Source organism: Myripristis murdjan, chromosome 12, assembly GCF_902150065.1.
Source record: "Myripristis murdjan chromosome 12, fMyrMur1.1, whole genome shotgun sequence".
Lineage (NCBI taxonomy): Eukaryota > Metazoa > Chordata > Actinopteri > Holocentriformes > Holocentridae > Myripristis > Myripristis murdjan.
The window spans coordinates 17763680-17784700 of record NC_043991.1 but is presented as its reverse complement, the minus strand read 5'-3'; the positions used below and the strand labels follow the sequence as shown (position 1 = coordinate 17784700).

Below are 21021 nucleotides of genomic sequence, written 5' to 3'. Positions count from 1 at the left end.
GCTGGCCCTTAATACATTTTGTGTGGTTTGATGAGGGCTTTTCCTGCCAAAACATGTTTGTGCCTCAGGTATGCCTGAGTGTGTTACCTTGTTGTTTTTTGAGTATTCTTGGTTTATTGTCAGTGTTGTGGCTTTGAACTGCACACTCCTTGGTATTGATTTCATGTAATATTTGTAGGAATCTAGGGTTTTAAACTGGTGCTGTTGTTAATCCTCGTAAATGACGCAGCATAGGAGAGTGAGCTGAATGAAATGAATATATCAAGTGATGAAGGGGCGAATCTGGAGGATAAAATAATGGAAACTGAGTGAGAAATCAGCCATGCAGAGGTGTGTGTTTGGCAGAATGCATCACAATACGCTCTCTGTGCCCCCCTGTCTCAGCCCGCTATTCTGCTGTGCACTCACAAACACCCAGTTAGAAACACTCAGATGCATTGTTCTGCCCCTGACACTCTCAAACACACATATCCCAATGAATTCACAATGGAATCCATCTGTGGGACATTCAGTCCTTGTGTGTGTGTGTGTGCTGGTACGTGCATGTGTGTGTGCATGTGTGTGTGTGTGTGTGTGTGTGTGTGTGTGTGTGCGCACTGGGTGGTGATGTAACTAGGGCTGGGCTTGTCTAAGTAAACAGCTGATTATGCAGCCTGATCTCAGGAAAGTGATACAGAGAAATTCAGGAAGTCTTTCTACCCATTTTCTACATGCACACACACACATGCACACACACATACACGTACACTCTTGTCTCTCGCTTGCAGTTATGAACAGACTACAAAGAAATGTTATAACAGTACAACACAGGGGTTTCAAAGGGGTGTCAAACATTTTCATGTTTCCAATGCCGTCCAGCATCACTCATCTGACGTTTAAATATATAATTTAAATAATTACAAGTACAGTTTTCATATATTTTTTTCTTTTCCCATTTTTTTTTCTTTATTGCACTGATTACCTGGTGATTTTGTTTTTTTGCTTTTTTGTTGGATAATTCACTTGATTTCATTCTCACTTGATTTCTTTCAACAACATGGTGAAAAGGCTGCATGCATATTAGCAAGAAATTAAATTAAAATCAGTAAGAAAGTACAATATATTTAAAAATGGAGCAAGAAAAATCACCATAAATTGCCCCTAGAAATAATAAAACACAAAACAAAATAAACAAACACAAAATTACAAAAATGTGTTTAAAAAGAATACAAGAATCGCCCAAAAAAGAGTACATACACAAATCAATCCATCAATAAACAAACAAACAAACAAACAAACAAAATGAAAAAAAAAAATAAAAAAATAAGTGAATTCAATTAATTGAATGAATTGAACTCTATGGTAAAACACATGAGCCCACCCATGTTTTTTTTTTAAAAAAAAAATAATAATAATATTTTTATTTTTTGCCCAGGGCCCCCAAGTGTCTAGCAATGGCACTGCTTGTACACGTTATAACTACCATAACACACACGAACCCTAACTTCTCACAGACGCCACTGCCACACACACACACACACACACACACACACACACACACACACACACACACACACACACACACACACACACACACAGCCTCATGAAAGCCTCAAAAAAGGGTAACGTGCAGGTAATTTGCTTAATCCTCAGTTGGCTATCTGAGTTTGCAAATGAAAACAAATCAGTGGCCCCTTGAACTGACCTCAAGGGGCCACACTGGGGTTATCACTGCAGGAATTTAAAGAAGAGGAAATCCCTTTCCTGCTCCTGCAAGAAGAGAGAGAGGGGGGTGGTAGCACACACACACACACACACACACACACACACACACACACACACACACACACACAGACACACTGAAGTGTTTCTGGGGGAGGTCCATGCAGGAGGCTGGACTGCGCCACTCGGAAAATGGAGTCAATGAATTAATGGTATTGGGGCATTAATCGAGTAGGGGGGCTGCTGCTTTGTGGGAGGGAAACTCCCACTGTAGGCGTTACTCTGCACGACTATATTGAGACAATACCGTCAATGAACTGCACTTTTCCCACGTTTTCTCTCTCGGGGGAGAGGAGCTCGTCTGGAGTACACTGCCGAGATTTTTTCTTGTTTGCAAATATATGCTTCCAGGCCGCCGAGACGCGTGTGTGTGATATAAAAAAAAACTGAAACAATACCCGTGAAGTTTGGAAGTTATCTGATCACACTGCTCTGTTTCCAAATTTGCATTCAGAGGCTTTTTCCTTTCCCAAGACGGTGCCGCAACACCCCAGCGTTACTTTGGTGTTTGTATCTGTAGCTGTGCGTTACAGCTGCAGTTTGTCCGCTCTGCCTCCTCGTCCCGGGATAAAGAACTCTCAAAGCTCCCCGAAAACACCGATACAGGTACAGTTTTCTCTTGCAAAATGATGCAGATGCTGGAACAAACTTCATTCTTTTTTTTCTTTTTGTTTTTCTCAGAACGTTTCTTTGCACCGTGCACTTTTCTTGCGCTGCCGTTTGCAAGGCACACTTGATTGCAGGCTGCTTTTTAATATCTATCACAGTTTGTTGACTGTTACCACGACCGAGTCTCTGCTCTGTAAGGCTGAATCTTAACACTATTTGTGTAAATAGCAAATAGACGGGGGGCTCTAATATGAAAAAGTATTTTACCTCAAGTATAAAATTGTCAGGGTGTCATAAGTGGAAATTATGACATCATTTTAACATAATCACTCATTTTTGGGAAACAAATTGTAATGGAATTAAGCTCTTCCTCATTTTGCTGAGGACCCTCTGGAGGCCCCTCATGCACCCCAGGGGGTCCTCGGATCCAACTTTGAAGACCACTGAAATTGATGTATTAGTAATCCCATTATGTCAGTCATTTTATCCCATAGTTAATATGGACTTTTCTTGCTTTTCCCCATACAGTCAACTCTGTGTTTTCTACTTCTTTTGCACAAAATATGTTGTTCATGTGTTGTTACCAAACTGCACAAACAGCTGCTCCTTGCAGTCTGAGAATAGGTCATATAGGCTTAATTTTTGACTGGTGGTTCCAGTGTAACGTGCCCGCTCCCCTGCCCTGTCATTTCCCAGCAGCAGTGAGGATAATGAGACTTCTACAGGGCAGGGTTACTGTCACAGTGATTTGATAGTACCCATCTCTGCAAGGCCTGGCCTTTAAATCATCATTAGTGGTGTCATGGCGTGGGGTTGCAATATGTGGAGCGTGGATGAGGACTTCTGATTCACATTATTTCCCCTAGAGCTTTCCCATATCTCCTCTAATGGCTCAGAGTCTTTTTATTGGCTCACATAGCTCCAACAAGTAATCATCATGTAAACACACAAGTCCATCTTTTATTTATTGTATTTACTTTCTCATTTGGGATGTTGGATCGGACTCAGGGCAGTTTAAGTATCTCCTGTTGATTCAGCCTCCAGGAGTTATAACACTTCCTCTTTGGCATGCACTCACCTGTTTTCCAGCTCAGACAGATGGATGGTAGGATGGTGTGGGCCTTAAGTAGGAAGTGGTAAGTCAGACTGTCGCTATGACAGCTATTCCAGCCGAGCTGCCAACCTTCTGCAGAATCTGGTGTGTAGGTGAGGGGTTCACCGTAGCATGTGTAACAGAAGAAGCTGTGGGGTATGTGTATCACAGAGGATTACAGTTTGAGGCAAGTGAGAAATAATTTCAGAGGGAATCTATGAGATAAACAATTAGACATTCCACTATTCACGTAATATTTTTATATACTGTCGGATGTGTGTGTGTATTCAGCAAACACTGATGGTCGTGCATGAAGTGGCCAAATTCAGCCGCTTATATTTATGTAATATAAACATGTTTGGTGCAGAGACCAGCAAAAATCACATGTAAAAGTGATCATTCCCACAAAAATTGAGAATCATATAATAAGTGCAATGACTTTCAAAATAGTGGCAATTTACAATAACGTTTCTTTTTTTTTTCTTTTTTTTTTTTTACCATATCATTTGGCTAAAATGTGCATATTTGGTGTCAAGACTAGGGCTGGCCAAAATATTGATATTACAACGATATCATGATATAAGACTAGACATTTTCTTGGGTTTTGGATATCGTAATCATGAACTGTTGTCTTTTCCTAGTTTTAAAGGCTGAATTATAGTAAAATGATGCCCTTTTCTGGAGCTGTTCTGTTATTTGCTTCTACCTGCTTGGTCATTATATCCACCTCATATTATCAAAAATGTCATTGTGTAAATATTTTGTGAAAGTACCAGTAGTCATCTCTACACCATATTGCCCAGCCCTAGTCAACACACAGTGCAATTTTATGCTGCATAAAACATTCCTATATCATATCAGAGAGATATTTAGAGGCTGAGTTCACTAAAGAGTGCAGGCAGTGGCTATGAGCAACTACTGCAACTTTAATTTTAGTGTTATATTTACACATTGGTGCAGGATGTTGTATATATACAGTGTCACAGTGTTTGCTTGGTGTGTTTGTTTTTGTGGAATGGGTGCCTCAGTTCCTCATTGCCGGGAATACCGCCATATTTCCCTAAGTTGAATCTGAAAGAGCTGTATGAGTTTGAGGTGTGGAGTCAAACAAGAACAGAAATATAGTCAAAACTTGTAGTCTAGTCTAATATGTATAAGAGATGTCATGATGGACCAAATTTCTCACACCATAATAAAGTCATCCAAATTAGTTTTCCTAAAAGCAGCACTGTTTGAACCAAAAATGCAAAGAGGAATTTTGATGATATGTTGTGAAATCTTTAGTACCCCTACATGTTTTGCAAAATGGTCTGTTGCAATGTAAAATGTGAGTAGATTGTAGTAAATGGGCTAACGGTCAAAGTCACTGGTATGGCCCTGTAATGAGCCATGCATGCTCTGTGTCTCTGTAAGGACTTATCAGATGCAGCAGCTTGAGACTCGGAGCCATAAAACTCATAAATCTACACACAGACTCATTAATTTAAGAGACTCCTAAACCTTCGTGTGGAGCTGAGTTACTGCTGGCGTCAGTGCACGTATGCGTGTGTAATGTATTAATTATGTCTTCATAAACCTGGCGTACTCTGCTGCTGTGCACATCACAGTCACCACCATCAACCACATTCACGTGTGCACACACGCTCGCTCTCACACTCGCACATCCAGCATCCTGCTGAAGGACAGTGAGTGTAATGAGATGGCTCCAGTGTGGCTGGAGGGTTTGCAGCACTTGTCCTCTGTAATGTCCCGGTTATCAGAGCGCCAAAAAGTACAAGCTGAGGGCTCGGTGACGCCAGCCAACTCGTGTCCATCTTGTTTATGAGGTTGATAAGAGGATGACGTTACTGCATTTACTGTCCTTTACTGTCCCACTCTGTCCATGACATTTTGTCACTGAAATTCAAACTTTCCCCTCCTTAACTTCCATACCACATTAATGTATTTGTCAGGGGTGGGGGGGGAAAGCGATTCAGCATATGACTGCAATTCTTTCTCTCATGGCAATTATTGGTTCCCTGAAGCCAAAAATCTTTTTACTTACATTTTCATCATCCCACTGATACAGCCATGTCTCAACTTTATGAAGAAGTCCTGCAGTTGTTGAGCAAAAGCGACAGGTTTGTAGATAGATTGTATTGAAAATAATAATAAAATAATAATAAAAAAAAAACAAAGCCAGTGCCACTTACAGTCAAATCAAACAAGCTGTTCTATTGCACTGATCTGAGATACAGCTTATTTATTAGGTTGTATTGCTGAAGAAGTAAAATGCTAAAGAAGCCACTTCAGTTTCTTTTCACATCTAGGCTTAACACAACAGGTTGTTCTAATTGCACTTAATGTGAAGGAAATATGTTTGGCTAATCCTGGCTGATTCCACAAAAGAGAGTATGGTGCTCGTTCTGTTGATCTGTGCAATTCAAAAGAAGCAGGACTGAATTAATTGATTTAAGTGTTTTGTTAATTATGAAACATTGTCCATTATGACTGTAAACACACAAGCATCACAAACCACAGTTAACAGTGCACTTAATTGAAGAATGGTGAGATCACTTGTGATTCCCACCTCTAGTGTTTGTCTGCAGCCAGTGGGGCTCCTTTTCACACAGGTGTGGCGATAAACATGGAGCAAATGGTGCCCTGCGCCTTCGTCTGCTGTGTGTGTGTGTGTGTGTGTGTGTGTGTGTGTGTGTGTGTGTTTTAGGGAATGTGTCTGTTTCTATCTGCCCTTGCGTGAAACCAGTTTTGATTTCCCACATACTATGTTATGTTTGACACTTGACTGATAGTTAGCTGTTGCAGGTGAGCTAATGGAGAATGGCTCCAAGTGCCAAAAGTTTATGGGTCCATATACAACACCATCTCTTTTCCTCTCTGAGAAACAGCTGCAGAAGTGCGAGCAGTGTGGGAGGGGGAGAAAACAATGTCGAGGAGCGTGGTGTGTGGAGCAAAGCAGGGGATGAGAAGGGCAGCTCTGGTGTGCTTGGGAACAGGGCTTGACCAATTATTGGGACAGATATTCCGAATTTTTAATAACTGGTATCGTAATTTTTATTGACATGATGGCCAATATGAAAACCACACAGACATCAGCTCTCTGTTTGAAAGACAGCTGAGCAGACTGTTGAATGATCAGAGAAATCGAACAGCGAAGTCCCGCCCATCGTGAACCCCTGACCAGTCACTTCTTATAGCCAAGGAATACAAAAAATGAGACTCTCGAAACTTGTGTCACAGTTAATAATGTGGTAGAGAAGTGCTGTGGTAGAGAACGGAGGAAAGGGAAGGAAAAGGGAGGAAAAATGAGTCAATATGTCCATAAGTGACCGACAGCGCTTCACTTTGAGGAGGCACTATCTGCACTGGAAAACGAAATCTAAAAAAGTAACTAAAAAAGTAAAACCAAGGTAAGTAATGTATTGAAAAAGCACTTTTAGTTACTGATAATCAGTATCGGTATCAGCCCTTAAAAATCAGTATCAGCTGATCCTTAGTTGGGAGATAGGCAGGTGGGTGCAGTGGGGTCATTCCCATTTCTCACGTGTTAAAAGAGACGCCTTAGCATGTGCTGTGAGCTTCTTTAGCTCTCTTTCCTCTCCAACTTAACCCCCCCGCCTCTGTCTCTCTGTTGCAGCGTGTTCCCTGACTTGAAGCTGCAGACAGCTCATGTGTCAGAGTGGTGTCCACAGGCACAATGCTTTCATCCCGCTACTTTCTGCTGCTGCTGTGGATCCTGCCAGTTCTGCTGGTCTGCTTACCTCTGACCCAGTCCAGACCTGCGACGGAGGACACAGACACCAGTAAGTCACTCTGCAGAGACATCTAACCCTCCTGTCAACTGTTTTCAACGATTGTTTCAATATGAGTTTATTTGCAAAAACATGGAGGAAACATGAACTGAGGGATGTATGTAATGCGTCTCAATCCAAAATCCAGTATTTTGTTGCAAAAGCCAATATTGCTTCAAGCCCAGTGGTTTTCCAGATGGGTCTGGGGGGTTCCACTCTTTCAGGGGATCCAGAACGCCAGTCCAATTACTGATCTAACATTTAAAATATTAACTATAAACACAGTTTCTTGTAATTTTTAAATTGTATATTATTATTATCATTATTATGATTATGATGATGATTATTATTATTAATTTATTTTTGTGCATTTTCAAGTCATTTTTCTGGCTGTTTTGGGGGGTTTGTTTTGATAAATTTCTGCTAATATTCTTATATTTTCCCCCATTTTTTTCCACCAATGTTCTGCCAATTTCATTACGTACTGAATTACTTACTTAATTCTGTAACTGCATTTTTATATATGCGTGCGTGCCCATGTGTGAGTGTATATGACATATGCCTTTTGCCTGTTCAGTACGTTCCTCTGCCTCTAGACTGATGTGAAGTTCAAAGTCTGGGTTTTCTTGCCTCATTGTAAGTGGTGTGGATGCCCTTCCTCCTCTCTTTTGTTTGTGAGGCTCTTTCATGTGTTGGCTCGCCTGTGGTCGTGGCATTTTAACCACTCGCTTTGAGGTGCAGTGCTGGACTAGTGAGCAACTGTAGGATGCTATGTTATATAAAAGGTTATAAAACTTCCCTATGAGCAAATTTCTGTAAAAGGAAACTGACTTTTTTAAGGTTTTGGCTGTTTTTGGCTTTGAAACATCTGAAAATGGTTAAAGTGATTCTTCATGGTGAAACCAAGACTTGGCTCCAAGAGGTCTGTGTATCCCGTCCAGACACATAGTGCACCAAAACAGACACACACAGCACTGGGTGTTAATGCCTGTCAGACCTGATGTGGGTAATCAGCTCAGCAGAAATGCAAGCTCCTCTCTTCAGACAGTACTTTTCCCTATTTCCTCCTGTGAGTGTGTTTGGGTGTTCATGCATGTGAATGTATACTCTCACTGCATTCGTGTGTATGTGTGTGTATGTGTGTGTGTGTATGTGAGCGTGTGCCTTTTTGTTCCAACCATCTGGATTCCAGCTGAGCTAAAGTGTATGTGATACTGTTGTTTTTGAACCCATAAATTCTTGTTTTTCTCTCAGTCAAGAACACATCAAATTTAACTCCTCTGCTGCAGTTTCTTTTTTTCCATAAACAAAGCCTGCTTTCAATTTCCCACCTCACTCCGTACTATATTCTTTCAAATGAAGGTTTAAAGCTCTTTGAATACAAACCACTTCCCTCCCTTCACTCTCTGGTTTCTACAACTTAGTATAATCTCTCCAGCCCTTCTACAGTTAAGCACAAAAATGTTCCTGGAAGTGCTCAGCTTACCTCAATCAAACCAGCTATAATACTTATATGTGGTCTCTATAAAATGATGTAGTTGCATATTTACCATAATCTATATTTTAACATACCACAACAGAGGGTTTACAGGTTTTTCCTCAGTTTGCATGTTTTTCAGGGTTTTTTTCTTTGTTTTGTGTTGCATTGTGCCTCCCTTCTACCCTCCTTTAGCCTGTCTTTGTTCCAAAATAGTTTAAAGTTAGCAGGATAAGGCTGCAGGGGTTGATGTGTGTTTAGCAGGCTGTTAATGGCTAGGGCAGATAGGGAGGAGGTCTCTGAAGTTTCGGAAGTGGTCTGGTGTGGTACTGTGCTTTGGCGACAGCTTCCGTCTGCTGGGTTGTTGAGTAAGAGCTTAAAGCCTCATTCAGAGTGACCTCTCTCAGTGAGCCGGGGTGAAAGGTCAGGGGTTAATCCGCAAGCTGTTTTCATTGTCTGTCAAAAGCAGCATCCCGGACGCCCACTGTGAAGCCTTGTGCTGGCCTTTCCTGTCTGCACACAGGCATGCACGCACCAGCACACATGTATGCACACAAACAGTTATTCTGGAAAGCTTTTGAACATGCAACTTCCCTTGTTTTTAGCCGATGCCATGAAATCATCTGAAGATGAGGACGATGACGAATCATCCTCAGAGGAAAACAAACTGTCCAGTGAATTGTCGACCAGCAACGAAAATCTCCAGCGTAAGCTTCAAATTTCAGTTCAGTTTTCTACCCATATTAATTTTGACAGCCAATTTTGATTTTAGCTTTATTCTTTTCACAAAAATGTCTGTGGCTTTAGCAGATGAAAACATAGGTATTAATCTAATTCTATTGAATTTTTTTTGTTTGTTTGTTTGTCTGTAAATTCCTCTTTAAATTATTTGTCAGTAACCTCCATACATAGATTGATTTATATTGTTCATTGTAGCTTCTTGTATTTTGTATCCAGCTTTTGTTTTTACACTCTGCTTGCTATCCAAAGGAAAGTTTGCTCATCTGTTCCCTTCCAAACTGAGTTCAAGAGTTGTGTTTTCATTTGTCCATTTCTGGGATTTTCATCCCCTCATATGTTGACAAAAATGTCATTACATTTCGTCATAGTTTATGTCAACAAAGGTTCATTTTTGTTGAGTTTTCATCCTGGAAAAAGTGTCATTGGCTGTTAGTCATGGTTTTAGTAAACAAAATTAACTCTGCTTTTAACTTTGTCTGTTTTTCTCTCTGTGCCTCTGAGTTTACAGTGCTTGGAGTCATGATATTTATCTTTGTCTGTGTCTCTTTGGATTTTTCTTTTTTTCTCATCAGCCTTGGCGCCTCAGTGGATAATGCCAGAGAAGATGGAGAAGCAGCTCCATGCTGTTCCTGCTAGCAAGACTGTTAAGTTTCGATGCCAAGCAACAGGGAACCCCACTCCGTCCTTGCGTTGGTACAAAAACGGGAAAGAATTCAGGAAAGACCAACGAATTGGAGGATTCAAGGTGCATTTCTGTTTGTGGAAACAATCACAAAGTGGTCAATTTAAAGGAAATGGCTTTTACATTATCTGTCTTTAATAAAAGACATGTATACATTTGGCCCATGTACTACAATATACCCACATTTTACATTGCAATAAACCATTTAGCAAATCATGCAGGTGTACCAAAGATTTCACAACATATAATCACACTCTCTTGATTTAGAAATTTGAATTTTTGGTTGAAACAGCCTTAGTGTCATCAAAACACAGCAGTGCTGCTGCTTTTAGGAAAACAAATGTGGACAACTTTATTAAAATGATGGAATGCTGGTGTGAAGAAAGTTTGAAGTCTCTGAAAGTTTATTTTCTAAAATACAACTGCTTGCTTTGGGAAAAGATTAGCAGAAATGTGAAGTTGTGGATATTGTGCTAAACATGCAAAATCAGTGATATGGTGCTTTTTAAGAGTAGGTATAGACAACTTCAAATGTCCCTGCATTCAGCCATGTGGAACACCACAAGAGATTTTAACAAACTAATTTTTAAATGTTGCTGGTCTATCTTCAATTTTTCAGATCAGAGACCACATGTGGACCCTAATAATGGAGTCAGTGGTTCCATCTGATGAAGGCAACTACACCTGTGTGGTGCAGAATGAATATGGCAGCCTAAAACACACCTACCTACTGGATGTAGTCGGTACTTACCAGTGCATTGCAGCAAGGTTTTATATACAGTATGTTCATACATGTTGCGGACAATTACACCTTCTAAATTTTGTTAATGTTATATTCCAGAGCGTTCCCCACACAGGCCAATCCTCCAGGCAGGCCTCCCAGCCAATCGGACTGCGATTGTTGGTAGTGATGTGGAGTTTGTATGTCGAGTGTTTAGTGACCCCCAACCTCACATCCAGTGGCTCAAACACATCACTGTCAACGGCAGCAGAGAGGGACCGGACGGTCTTCCCTTTGTCCGTGTTCTCAAGGTACATGTTCTCTGAGACCTGGATATTATTTGGAAATATCTGTATTGATACCTTGAATCAGTACCAATGCCTTTATTTATTTATTTATTGGTAATACTGGTGTTTAAAATCAATATATGTGACCAGATAAAAATCTCTCTATTTTACCAAATATTGTCAAAAACAATGTCACTGTAAAATGAATTCATGCATATGGTAGTAATTAAATGCACCATGTGAACAGACCTTTTGAGCAAAATAGACAATTATAGAAGTTCATTTTGCCATGAGGTTTAATGGTTTAATGTATTGTTGCTCCGCTGGGAACCGGGGGCCTGTAACTCACCATGTCAGTCTGTGAGTCAGTCAGCATTTAGGTCCACAGGGATGAATCTCCAAATCTATGTGCTGGATGGCCATTAAATTTCATAACATTCATGTTGCCTACAGGATGAAACCTGGTAGTTTTGGTAAACGTATGACCCTCCCGCTAGTGCCACCAGCAGGTCAGATTGTTAATATTGCTCATATTGCTGTTAATATTGAATTTTGGTTGCTACACTCGGAGGAAACCTGGCGATTTTGGTGACCTCATGACCTTCCAGCAGGCCCAGCAAAGCAATAATGTGCTTGTTCATTAGCATTAGGATATCATGCTTTTATTAACATTGGCCTATGCTTATCACTTGGTAGATGTTCTCTTGTTCTAAAAAATCAAACTTATGTTGAATGTGTTTCAAAATTAAAGAATTCTTGTTGAGATATATAGGACCAAAGTGGAGGTTAAAGGTCCCACTGTGCAAAATGAGAAGCATTATCTTATGCCCACCATCACCAGCTGAGTCAGTCACTTTTGATATTGTATGGTATTGGTTGGATTTAACTTTGACAGGGTGTTTTTTTTTTTTTTTTTTTTTTTTCACTAGCAAAACCACATTCATCATGTGTTGTGGTGTTGTGATGAAAGATGCACACAGGCACTGTGGTTTGTTGTGTCTGGCATGTTGCCAGAGGTCTTGTGTTTATTATGTACCTCACAGTGTTGCTTCGCCCAGTGCACCAGAAGCTACAGGGAATATGGCAATGGCAAATGGCAATAAAAGAGCAATGATATTTCTTAAATTATTTATTTGTTCATTACAACATGAAAGTTTCTAGCAAAAGTGTGAACCTTTTTGCTGGCGCTGAGTAACATAGATGCAAAATGACTAGTATCTAATTATTGATGCTCAAGGCGCACTCTTGGCTGAGTTGAAACACTCCTACTTTTCTTTTTTGTCCCAGACTGCAGGTTTGAACACAACAGACAAGGAAATGGAGGTTTTGACTCTGAAGAATGTAACTCGGGATGATGCTGGGATGTACACCTGCCTGGCTGGAAACTCGATCGGACTCTCCCACCACTCAGCGTGGCTCACTGTAGTTGAAGGTGGGTTTCAATATACAGAAAAGACCAACAATGAAATAGCTCATATGATGCTGCAATAATTTATACTAACAAAAAATATCTCATCTCCGTGTTAGATGTCCCCCCATCCCCGCTGCCCTCCCAAACCTACTTGGAGATCTTCATCTATTGCTTTGGCTTCCTCATCATCCTCATCCTCACTGCCATAGCAATCATCTGTCGGCTCTGCTGTGCCCCAAAGAAGAGTGACTTCAACAGCCAGCTGGCTGTCCAAAAATTAGCCAAGAGTATACCCCTCAGGAGACAGGTAACATGCCTCTATCTGTCTCTGTCCTTGTCTTTTCCTGTCTGTGGCCTGATGCTAGAAAAATCCAGACAACATACAAACATCCTCTCCTCTCTCTTTTTCTCCCTTCTCTGCCGTTGTAGGTGTCAGTTGAGTCGTCGTCCTCTCTTCAGTCAGGGACGTGTTTGATGCGTCAGTCCCGTCTCTCTAGTGCCGCCACCACCATCCTGGCAGGCGTGTCAGAGTACGAACTTCCCCATGATCCTCTGTGGGAGCTTCCTCGAGACAGGTATTAGAGCCCTTAAATATTTGCAACAGTGGTTTTCAGTCATTGTCCATTATTTCAGCCTGCTCATGTTGAAGACTTGCGTATCAGTGTTATCTGGCTGGAATGAGCTCCAGCTTTGTCGCTTTGCATGGACTGTATCTCATATATAGTTATACTGGTAACACTGCAGTAAAGCCAAAGTCCTGCATTGGCTGCATTACTCCGAAGTTAAATCACTTATTTGTTTGTGTGTTTTCCTCAGGCTGACCTTGGGGAAACCTCTTGGGGAGGGCTGCTTTGGTCAAGTGGTGCTGGCTGAGGCGCTAGGGATCGACAGAAATAAGCCAACACGCCTCACCAAGGTGGCAGTCAAGATGCTCAAAGGTGAGAGGCATTTACCATAATCATATGACTTATATCAGTGATTTTGAATGTTTGACCATTGGCAGAAAAACATTTGACGAATTGTGCAGACACAAGACACAGACAAGATTTCACAACATATAATCAAAATCCGTCATTTTCAATTTTGAATTTTTGGTTGAAACAGAACTGATAATTGGCTGTGTAAAGCAAACGATTCCCCAGGGACTATTTCCCCAAGCAGAGGGACTTTTTCACTCCGTCCAATTTCAAGTCATGAAAACACAACAGTGCTGCTGCTTTTAGGAAAACTAATGTGGACAACTTTATTACGATGGAGGAATACTGGTGTGAAGAAAGTTTGAAGTCTCTCCAAGTTCATTTTGATATTGTAGTGGAATGAATGGAAACCAATGTCTGGATAAAAGGGAGGAAACATGATATGGGAGTTCTAAAATACGACTGCTTGCTTTGGGAAAAGATTAGCAGAAATTTGAAGTACATACATTTTGTTGATATTATATTAAACATGCAGAATCACTATTATGGTCCTTCAGTACAAACCACATACTTTAAACACAGATGTGGACATGTTTGTATTATAGAGATAGCATTTTGCATTGGAAGTTGCTTAATCATGACGTCATGTTATATTATTCCCACTGTGCAGCGGATGCCACAGAGAAGGACCTGTCTGACCTGATCTCTGAAATGGAAATGATGAAGATGATTGGCAAACACAAGAACATCATCAACCTGCTGGGAGCCTGCACACAAGATGGTAAGTGTGTGGGTCATGTGTTACACATAGGGAGGTCTGCTTGGTGTGTTGTGTGATTATAGATCCCATCTCTCTCTGTCCCAGGTCCACTGTACGTGATAGTGGAGTACGCATCTCAGGGCAATCTGAGGGAGTACCTCCGTGCTCGTCGACCAGTCGGTCAGGAGTACTGGAGCGGCCTGAGGCAGGGCTCCTTGGGCAATTTGGAGATCAGGGAGCTGGTCTCTGCTGCTTATCAGGTGGCCAGAGGAATGGCATACCTGGCTTCAAAGAAGGTCAGCAGGTTTTTGCATGTTGACATTTCATAGAACAGTGCGCCCAAAATGAACAAAAAAAAAGTTTTCCCATCTACCCCTAGTGTAGTCTGTGAAGAGGTTGTGGCGAGGTTTCCAGTCTGCTGTGATGTCCCATGTCTCCCAGCACCCAAGTACAATGATGGCTGGATCAATATTTGCAAAGAGCTGTTGAGTTTGTAAATTTCTGACAGTTTTAGCTCTACAAACAAAGACAGTGACAGATAAAAATAATCTCCACAGCTCACAGAGGTCAAGAGTTTCATTGGGAACTAGTTCCTACCAAAGAACACCAGAAAACTGTATCCATTCACCCCCAAAGGGTAGGAATTCAGGGTACAAATGGAGGACAAACTATCTGGATGGATAAACTGAAATAAGGATAAGAGGGGATTTTTTGTATTTCGGGCAAACTGTTTCTTTACAGGAATACACAAAGGTTTGAGGAGATGGTCCAATATGTCAGCTTACCCTTTAAAGGGATAGTTCACCCATTTTGAAAAATTTTATATTATTCACTTCCCCCTAGCTTTTCTGTAAGGACAGTACTGGTGCTGTCCTCCTCTCATTGTTTCTTAGTCCTTGATACTGGCTTTATGCTCCAATGCAAACTGTTAGCCTTCTGCCATTGAGGTGGACTTCCCCCCGGATAATATTCTTAAACATAACAGCCTTAATCCATTCTAAGATAGTTTAACATCACTTTACAAGTGTAAGCTAAAATGCACATATGATTACTGAGTGCACATCGACAATAGTTTTGCTCAAATTACTGATTAAAATTGTATTTTTCCTGTTGTTGACCTCCAGAAAGATCCAGTAACTTCTACACTTCCTGTATCACTCCACATTAGAGCATCAGTAGACAGAGGCAGAAATAGATTGCTTGAGATTGCTATCGTTTCTTTTCTTCATATTAGAGGACAAAAATAACTTTATCTAAAGTACTAAAAGATTTCTGGCATGTAATGTTTGCTGGCACGTTGAAGTTGTTGTGGCCAGCTTCTTCTTTTCCTCCGCTCCGCTCTGTCACTCACATTTCACGTATCTTTCAGGAACCTGCCAGGCACCGCTGTGACTGAGGATTGGTACAGGGAGCTTAGACCCAAATGTTAACTTGTAGCTAGAATTGTTGACATTTTTAATATTTTTAAGAATGCCAGCTGGGGGGAATTCCACCTCAGTGGCAGGAGGCTGTATTAAGTATTTGGAGCATCCAGCACCCAGTAACAATGAGAGCACCCCTACTATAACAGCTGGGGGGAAGTTAAATAACATTAAATCTTTCAAAATGAGTGAACTATCCCTTTTAGTGTTGGGCACATGGGCACCAAAATCCTGTTGCTACATCACTGCCTCACCAGATGCACTTTAGCATGCACAGTGCTTAATGACAGGCCACTGGCATTATCCCATATGTGAGAAAATGAGAACTTGCAGCAGCTCTAAAACTAGATTGTAAGTTATTTTAGAAATGTGGCCAAGGTTTATAAAAATATCCTATTGTTTTGAGGTAGCAGGGAATGCTTTCTCTGTTTGCATAGTATGTGGAGATGATGGGCAATGGGGGGGTTGTTGCTGAAAATTACTCTCACTTGAAATAGTTCCAGAAATAAACATGGCTGCAATCAGCTGTATTGAGTTCATTTTTTTAGGGACCTATGGATAATGTTCATGATTATTTTCACCACTTAACAAGTTACCCACAGGGTCAATCTCCCAAATAACCTAGTATATTCCTTCACACACTTAACACTGTAAATTTTAAGTTCCTCCATTGCTGTTTCTGTGGAATAGCAAAATGACTTAACCCTCTTGTTTTTGTTTGACAGTGTATTCACAGAGACCTGGCAGCCAGGAATGTGCTGGTCACAGAAGATAATGTGATGAAGATCGCTGATTTTGGCCTGGCCAGAGACATCCACCACATTGACTACTACAAGAAGACCACTAATGTACGCAGGACAGATCGACCCAGTATATAAACTGCACAATGAAGGGATTGGATGTGTGGGACGGGGCAGATCGTTGGAGGTTAACGTTTTAATGTGTTTACAGGGTCGTTTGCCTGTGAAGTGGATGGCACCAGAGGCTCTGTTTGACCGCATTTACACACACCAAAGTGATGTGTAAGTCTTAATTGCCAGACTTATAATCAACATCATTATTGTTGTTGTGCATGTAGGAGAACATTTTGTGACTTTTTAATAACTGTTTGTGTGTTGCAGGTGGTCGTTTGGGGTCTTGTTGTGGGAAATTTTCACGCTCGGAGGCTCTCCTTACCCTGGGGTTCCTGTGGAAGAGCTCTTCAAGTTACTAAAGGAGGGACACCGGATGGAGAGACCCTCCGCATGCACTCAGGAGCTGTGAGTACACACACTCACACACATTGTACGCACACAGAGGCTCTTATGTATTTATAGTCCCTCTCCATCTTCAACGCTGTGGTGTGTTTTGCCAGATACGTGCTGATGAGGGATTGCTGGCATGCTGTCCCGTCTCGCAGACCCACTTTCCAGCAGCTGGTGGACGATTTAAACCGCACTCTTTCCCTCTTGGCCAACCAGGTAATGTACTGTATACAAGCAAAAAAGCAAAAAATATGGAGCAAATTTGGATAAAAAAATGTTCATAAAGCTTTTTGTTAGACTTGGATTTTTTTTTCTTACCATTGGTTACAATAATTTCTCAATTCTAAGTTCGCCTTTTCAACATGTCAGCCAGACTTTGAATGATTTCTTATTACTTTGACATGAAAGGCATGCAGTGACCACAGTTTTCAATTGAATTCATTTCTCATTCAGACTGTATCTACAGCAAAGCTGGATGTATCTACAGCCCATTGTGCAGATGTGTACATACTTGTTTACAAACTGTGAAATTCAAATCAAAAACCTGAAACTAAAAAAATCAAGATGAATTCAATTCAGAATCCTCAGAAAAAAATATAGTCTATAATGGTTATAGAAGCAAACATTAACAAACAATTGATTGAAGTTATGTAAATGAGACACAGCACATAGTTAGATGTTTTTTTTCTGTTGTATGACAATATGGGAACTGTTGATTCCATTACTTTTCATTTTATCTATTTTGTTATTACAGTATGCCAAAAACCTTGAAAGCTCTCAAAGTATCTGCCTGGTTTGGCTCTAACATACCTTTTTGAAGCACCTTTTTCTGATATGAATGTTATAAAATCTAAATTCAGAACACGACTGATAGGTGAACATTTATATAACTGTATAAGAGTGACCATAAAAGACTCACATGTGTAAAAGGATGTTGAGCTTTTGATATGTGAAGGAAACTATTTGACATACGTTAATAAGTGGGCTAAGTCTTTTTTGTGAATTTAAGGTGTGTTGATGTGCTACGTCATGCAAATTTGATACACTGAAATTTAAACTTGGATTCAGAAAATACACATCATATGCCTTTTTAATGTGCATTGTTTTTTATGCAAAATGTGGGCTTTAGATAGGATTTGATACATGCAAAATTTTGCATTTTTAGCCGTAATGGATTTAAAGTTCATTGGTGAGTGGTTTTATATAATATCTGAATAAATATAAGGTTGGAGTGGTGTTTTCTATAGAGAAGTGCCATTCTGTTTTGTAATGGAAAATCTATAAATAATAAAAAAACACAATCTATGTATTTCTTATATTGCCAACCACAGAAAAATATAATACTTAGTGTAAGGTTTAAAAACTTCAACAACTGACAGAAACTGCTGTGCTACTTACTGTTGGTGTTTTATAGGTCATTGTGTTCTTGTTGGGAGAGAATTAGTGGTTGTGTTTTAGTGGACTGACCTCCTTTTGAGACATGTGTGCAGCGTTTTGGGCAATTTAATTGTTGTGCAGAGCGACACGTTGGTGCAGACAGTTTTATGAAGTGTTTTAATAATGGGAAGTAAGTATTCAGAAGTGCTCGTAACCGAATGGACGAAAAACAAAACTGTAATTCTCTCCTCAGGAGTACCTGGACCTGACCGTCGAGTACACTCCAGTGGGCTCAGACACCTACAGCTCCTCTGCCTCGGCCCACTCCTGCTACTCCACGTAGCTTTTCCCGGGACCTCCCTTCCTGGACCACCTTTCCCATTTCCTCTGCTGTGCGGGGCAGCACACAGTCCCAGATGAGGCCGAGCAGAGGAAGGCGGACAAGTGGAGAAACAAGCTGCTTCACTGTAGTCCTGCAGTAGTCTTAAAGGTCTGGCAGTAGTGATGCGAAGAACAGCTGTCCCGGGCTGGACTGTCGTTCCCGAGCTTTCTGTCTCTCAGCGAGGCCCCGGGGAGCAGCTTACACACTTCTGCCCAGACCATCTCAATGAAGCTCAATGAAAGATAGAAGACGTAGTTTGGTGATTATATCGTCACCTCTAGTGCCCACTGCTTTGTGCTCTGGTCATTTTAATAATAATAATAATGATGTTGTGATTCTCATCTGAATATGGTAAATTATGTATTTTTTGTGATTTTGCCAAAGATAATGCCAGTGTTTGTCAGTGTTACAGTACAACAGCATTGCACTTAATCTCCAGTTGAATACAGCATACGATTACAGAAAATACCTTTAACTGAATGTGTATGATTACAGATTAACAGTATTAAAATCAATTTTAATTTTTCCTTGGGCTCAGGTGTTTTGTGAAAACCTTGAGTTTTGTAAATGATATGGTGTGTGTGTTTGTGTGTGTGTGTGTGTGGACCTTGGAGAATGTAAATGATGAGTCCTGCTGCATACAACCAGAAACATTCAGTGCAGCAGAGTACCTTTGAATATGTGAGTTAGACAGTGAGAGATTGATGGTGGGAAGGGAAGCTTGGCAAGTGTCTCTGCAACATCTATCACAGAGTTCTGGACCTCACATAAGAAAGCAGCTTCCTCACACACTCTCTCTCTCTCTCTCTCTCACACACACACACACACACACACACACACACACACACACACACACACACACCTTCCTCTCAGTTGACAGCCTCTTGGCTGCTTTTCTGGAGATCTGGTGAGCTTGAGGTAACATTTCCTTCCCATGGAGAGGTAATTGAGAGGGAATGTTTTGTTACATGTGACAGGGGACCCCTGTGTTCATACATCACTTGTTTCTACCTTGACATTTTATTCCCTGTTTAGGTTCTGGCCGATAACACAAATACTGTACAAGCTGCACCACATAGGCATTTTTAAACCATTAAGCTGTGTGTGAGTGTGCGACTGTGACATTTGTATGAAGCAGGTAGGTTTCATGTGTGTGTTATGGGGTGCTAAATACCGACAACATGTATAATCAGTGTTGTCCCTAGACATTTAGGGGTCTTTACATTTTACCATGAATAGATAAATGTAAGTCCAAATGATGGGCAACCTTAAAGATTTTATGTCATTATCTGAACAATGCTGCTTCATTTGATGGCGACAGTAGAGAGAGACAGTAAAGGCAGTGGAGAGAGAGAGGGGGGATGACATGGAGCAAAGGGCCAAAGCTGAATTTGAACCCATTTCACTGCAGTAAGAACTTAGCCTTGATATGTGGTACACACTCTGCCAGGTGAGCCACTACACTGCCCCCTTGGGGAAATTTTATGGAAGTTTCTTGTATAATTTTTAATATCAGTATCCATCTATCTATATCTAGTAATCTAGATAGATAGATAGATAGATAGATAGATAGATAGATAGTAATTTTCTGGTTATCATTTTATGTATCATTTTAGGTATTTTTTGTGTGCAAATTTTCAGGTCTTGTAATTTTTTTCCCTCATCATTTCTTGCTGGGGGGGCCCTATAATGAGGTAGGGCCCTATAATGAAGTAGGCAACGTGCCTGATCTGCCTCCCGGGTCCAGTGACTGTGTGTTCATTTGCAATGGTTTTGGTTTAAAGCTCACATGAGACTGAATCCGGGGAAACCTTCAGCTTCAACATTTGCAATGTCCTATATCCACTCCTATCATCCCCTTTTCTTTCCTCAGAGATCTTTAGCCTCCCTGAAAATCTGAATTATTTCCAGAGAGGTAGTTTTACTTGGATTAGAAATGATCCCTCTTCAAATGCAAAGTGAACAGCTCTCTCAGTTCCCGTTCTTCCCCTTCTTCTTATGTAAATCAGATCCATTCAGGTACATTTGGTAAACATACTGAGCTGTGTGTTTTCTTAGGGCAGCTATTTAACAGCTCAGACTCCTGGAAATAAGGACTGTTAACACAGCCATCTGCCCAATTGCCCCATTGACAGCAGTGACACCTCAACACACCATCACACCTGTCTTGTTTCGCTGAGCCGTCAGAGGCTCCTTGCTGAGCTGGCAGAGGTAAACAGAGTGTGAAGTTCTCATAAGCGAGGCTGGTTCTCTCTCCCTGCCCTGTGGAGGTTAATGGACCATTACACTTAGGTGAGGAGCCATTATGGCCAGATGGCTGACAGGGACACCAGAGATAGTAGTATCC

At 40.9% G+C, this 21021-nt stretch overlaps 1 protein-coding gene across 1 annotated transcript; it reads left to right on the top strand.

Moving 5' to 3' along the window:
• The first annotated feature begins 1933 nt into the window (after window positions 1-1933).
• fgfr1b (fibroblast growth factor receptor 1b) lies at window positions 1934-19201 on the top strand. The gene is made up of 17 exons (XM_030065601.1): window positions 1934-2367; window positions 7101-7266; window positions 9337-9438; window positions 10045-10217; window positions 10774-10897; window positions 10996-11186; window positions 12450-12594; window positions 12690-12880; window positions 13003-13148; window positions 13390-13511; window positions 14161-14271; window positions 14356-14546; window positions 16397-16519; window positions 16623-16693; window positions 16793-16930; window positions 17026-17131; window positions 18546-19201. Exons 2-17 carry the CDS (start codon window positions 7161-7163, stop codon window positions 18633-18635), a joined length of 2130 nt encoding a protein of 709 aa, XP_029921461.1. The 5' UTR covers window positions 1934-2367; window positions 7101-7160; the 3' UTR covers window positions 18636-19201.
• Window positions 19202-21021: the final 1820 nt, after the last annotated feature.

What these genes read in the sequence shown, in the direction of transcription:
- fgfr1b (XM_030065601.1), top strand. Translation starts at nt 7,161, where the DNA reads ATGCTTTCATCCCGCTACTTTCTGCTGCTGCTGTGGATCCTGCCAGTT. An exon ending in GGGAGCCTGCACACAAGATG is followed by an intron (nt 14,272 to 14,355) that starts GTAAGTGTGTGG and finishes TCTCTGTCCCAG; the next exon opens with GTCCACTGTACGTGATAGTG. An exon ending in TACACACACCAAAGTGATGT is followed by an intron (nt 16,694 to 16,792) that starts GTAAGTCTTAAT and finishes TGTGTGTTGCAG; the next exon opens with GTGGTCGTTTGGGGTCTTGT.